The sequence below is a fragment of the Meles meles genome, chromosome 1 (assembly GCF_922984935.1).
Source record: "Meles meles chromosome 1, mMelMel3.1 paternal haplotype, whole genome shotgun sequence".
NCBI lineage: Eukaryota > Metazoa > Chordata > Mammalia > Carnivora > Mustelidae > Meles > Meles meles.
The window spans coordinates 174,196,447-174,199,635 of record NC_060066.1 but is presented as its reverse complement, the minus strand read 5'-3'; the positions used below and the strand labels follow the sequence as shown (position 1 = coordinate 174,199,635).

Genomic DNA, 3,189 nt, shown 5'->3' with positions numbered 1-3,189 from the left:
CTGGGGAGGGGAAACAGGCCTCGGTAGCAGCAGGAAGAAATGAGGTTAGACACTGGGGTGGACGGAATGAGCAAACCGTGTGACTGGTTTGCCTACAGATATGCTGTGGGACCTTGAGAGGTCACCCAGGCCCTCTCGGGGCCCCAGTTCCACTCCGCCCTGCTTCCTTCTGAGCCTTCCTTCTGAGGGACCACACGGTCTGGCAAGGGAGTTGATGGCTCCCCTGCCTGTCCTCCCATGGAGTGGGCTAGCCTACTCCACAGAGTTACGGAAGGAGCCCTGAGAACCACAAAGCCCTGTGCCGCCCAAATGAAGCTGGCTGGTGGACAAATACCACCTCCCCACGAGGGCCCAGGCTCCCTGAGGGCAGGCTCTCTCTTCCTTTGCTCCCCTCTGCTCCTCCCATGATCTACCACCACAGTGAGGGCTCAGCAAGCAGCTGCTAGAGGACTCGGTCACCCCCATACAAAGACCAAGGCCAGAGGGCTGGGCAGAAGGATGCCCTGAGGCCCGCCTCCCGCCCAGCTCTGCCCTCTCACTGGGGGCAGAGAAGGTAGGGGGGTCGGGGGGGGGCTGAGGGGGGTGGGGGAGTACGAGGGTGGGTTGGGGGAGGCTCTGCTCTCACCTCAGTGCCTGTGTCCTGAGTGAAGTCCTTCCGGCAGAGGTGGGCCATGATCCCCGCGGCCAGCGCATCCCCCAGCACGTTAATCATGGTGCGGAAGCGGTCCCTAGCGAGCCAAAGTGGCCAGTGAGCAGAGGCCACTTTTTTTTTTTCCGCAGGAGTTGCTGGTGGAGGGCAGTGCTCACCCCGGCAGCACTGGCGGCCAGCAGCCAGGCTGGAGCCTACAGCAAGGTGCCTTTCTGGTCCTCTTGAAACTGCCAGCCCCCCCGGGGGGCTGTGCCTGAGCAGGTTGACCCATGGCTGGCTTCATGGGCACATGATTGTGCCCATGCTTAGAAGGGCCTGGGCTGGGTCTAATGCTCAGCTCCCACCCTCTGGAAGTTCCTTATCCTTTTTGAACAGGGATAGGCACATTTTCAGTTTTGAGCACTGGGCCCCACAAGTTATGCAGCCGGGCTGGTGTCCATGAGCAAGGCACCCCCACTAGGCCACACCATGGCCGTTCCTTGGGCTGCCTAAGGGGTGGGGCAGGCGAACCCCACTCACAGAGCCCAGTCGACAGCGATGATGAGGGTGATGTCGTCAGTGGGCAGTCCCACAGAGGTAAGCACGATGACCATGGTGACGAGCCCAGCCTGGGGGATGCCAGCTGCCCCGATGCTGGCCGCGGTAGCCGTGATGCTGCAGGAGGGGCAGGGAGAGGAAGAGGAGGAGCAAGAGGGGCAGGCCTCGCTACTGGGGCCCTGGCCCCAAGAAGAAAGCCAGAATGCCAGGGCCTCTGGGGACAGCCATATGGGCCAGGGGTTGTTAGGAAAGCCACAGCGGGAAGTTCTCGTGGTGGAGGGGTGGGGCATGGCCCTGCTCAAGGTCCTCTGGCCCCATGGCCTCCATCCAGAACCTCAGCAGAACCTCCTAAGGAGTTTGTGGAGAAGCCTGTGCCTGGAGCCACTGCCTCTGTAGGGGTCCAGGAAGCTGACCAGAGAGTCAGGTCAACCAGCACATAGCTCTCTGCCCAGCCTCCCTCTGGGGCCTGGTTCCCAGGGCCAGACTTGGGCCCTCAGGCTGACACGCAAGGCCTTCCCCACGGCCCCTGCCCCTCACCGCAGCACCCCTCCCTCAGTTCCAGCCACACTAGCAGTCCCTCCCTGTCCCTCATCCCGTCCCTAGCCTCTGCTTGCCCTGTGCCTGCCTGCAGCCCCCTCTGTGCCCTGCATGTCCAGACTGCAGGACCTCCTCTGGGCCTCAGCTTCCCAGCCTGCTCAGAGCTCCCCCTCTGCAGGGCGCTGCTGGAGAAGGAGCCCTGAGTCACCGGTGCCAGGTCCTGTGCCAGCCACAGCACTGACTTGCTATGTGGCCTGGAACAAATGTCTTCCCCTTCTGCACCTCAGAGACCCCCTCCAGATCTGGGAGCTCAAGAATCCTGAAGGCCCTTCCAATGCCCTCTTCTCCCCCGACCAGTCCCCACTGGGTATGGGTGTCAGGTGTGTACCTGATGGTGATGATCTGGCCGAAGTCCAGCTCATAGTTGTTGACCTGGGCAATGAAGATGGCGGCCACGGCCTCGTAGAGTGCGGTGCCGTCCATGTTGATGGTGGCGCCCACAGGCAGCACAAAGCGGGCAATGCGCCGGTCAATGTGGTTGTTCTCCAGCAGGCACTTGAAGGTGATGGGCAGTGTGGCTGAGCTGTGGGCAGAGGGCCCAGTGTCTGCCCACCACCCTCCTCTGGGGGCCTCTGGGCTGCCTTCCTGCCGGGGCAGGAATCTTGCCCCCAACCCAGGCAGCCTGCCCATCACTGGGGAGAAGAGGCTGAAGGAGCTTTGCAGTGGTCTCAAGTGGCATCCTTGGGGACTGTGTGGTCAGTGGCCCAGCCGGGCCTGCCCAGGCCTAGCGCCCGAGAGACCCCCACTGACTGCACGGGTTGGGAAAGGCGTTACCAGCAGCAGCACCTACGACGTGCCAGGCTCGAGCTTTACACACTCCTCCGGTCCTCACAGCTTCCTGTCAGAGACCGGTTCTGAGACTGTTTCACAGATGAAGAAACAGAAGTCCAAAGGACACGAGGGGCCGACTAGAGTCACAGCGCTGTGCCATGTTTACATGAAGTGGCCATTTGCTGGATTTTTATTCCAGCCTCCCACTAGCCACGTGGCTCTGGCAGCTTCCTCAACCTGTGTGTGCCTTAGTCTCCCTGTCCCACACGATATCTAGATCCCAGCGCTATTAGGGTGGTTCCAGGAGAAAGCGCTTCGAACGGTGTCCGGGACTTTGCAAGCATGCAGGCAGCAGAGGCCCCTGTGACTGCTGTTCTCGTGTTTGCGACCAGAGCTGCTGGTGGCCGTCCTGAGATGAACACTCAATTTGGGGTGGCCCTAGGGCCCTTCCTCTGCCACAGGCCACTGCCTGAGGGCCCATGTCCACTTCTCAGTGTGCTGGGCCCGAGGCTGTGGCTCCTGCCAAGTAGGAGATGGCCCAGGGCTCCTGGCTGCAGCAGGGCTTGGCCTGTGACCTGTGGCCTGGGGGCTGGCAGCCACTTGGGACTTGGTCTTTCCTTTCCACCTCCTGGCCC

The 3,189-nt window shown here is 61.9% G+C and overlaps 1 protein-coding gene across 1 annotated transcript in view; it reads right to left on the bottom strand.

Annotated features, from left to right (window-relative positions):
- Positions 1-3,189, bottom strand: part of SLC1A7 (solute carrier family 1 member 7) — a 45,847-nt gene that overhangs the window by 3,108 nt on the left and 39,550 nt on the right. Inside the window, exons 8-10 of the mRNA XM_045999651.1 lie at positions 2,112-2,306; positions 1,169-1,303; positions 626-728 (exon numbers count right to left, since the gene is read on the bottom strand). Coding sequence (XP_045855607.1) covers positions 626-728; positions 1,169-1,303; positions 2,112-2,306 — 433 coding nt within the window. The remainder of the gene's footprint in view (positions 1-625; positions 729-1,168; positions 1,304-2,111; positions 2,307-3,189) is intronic.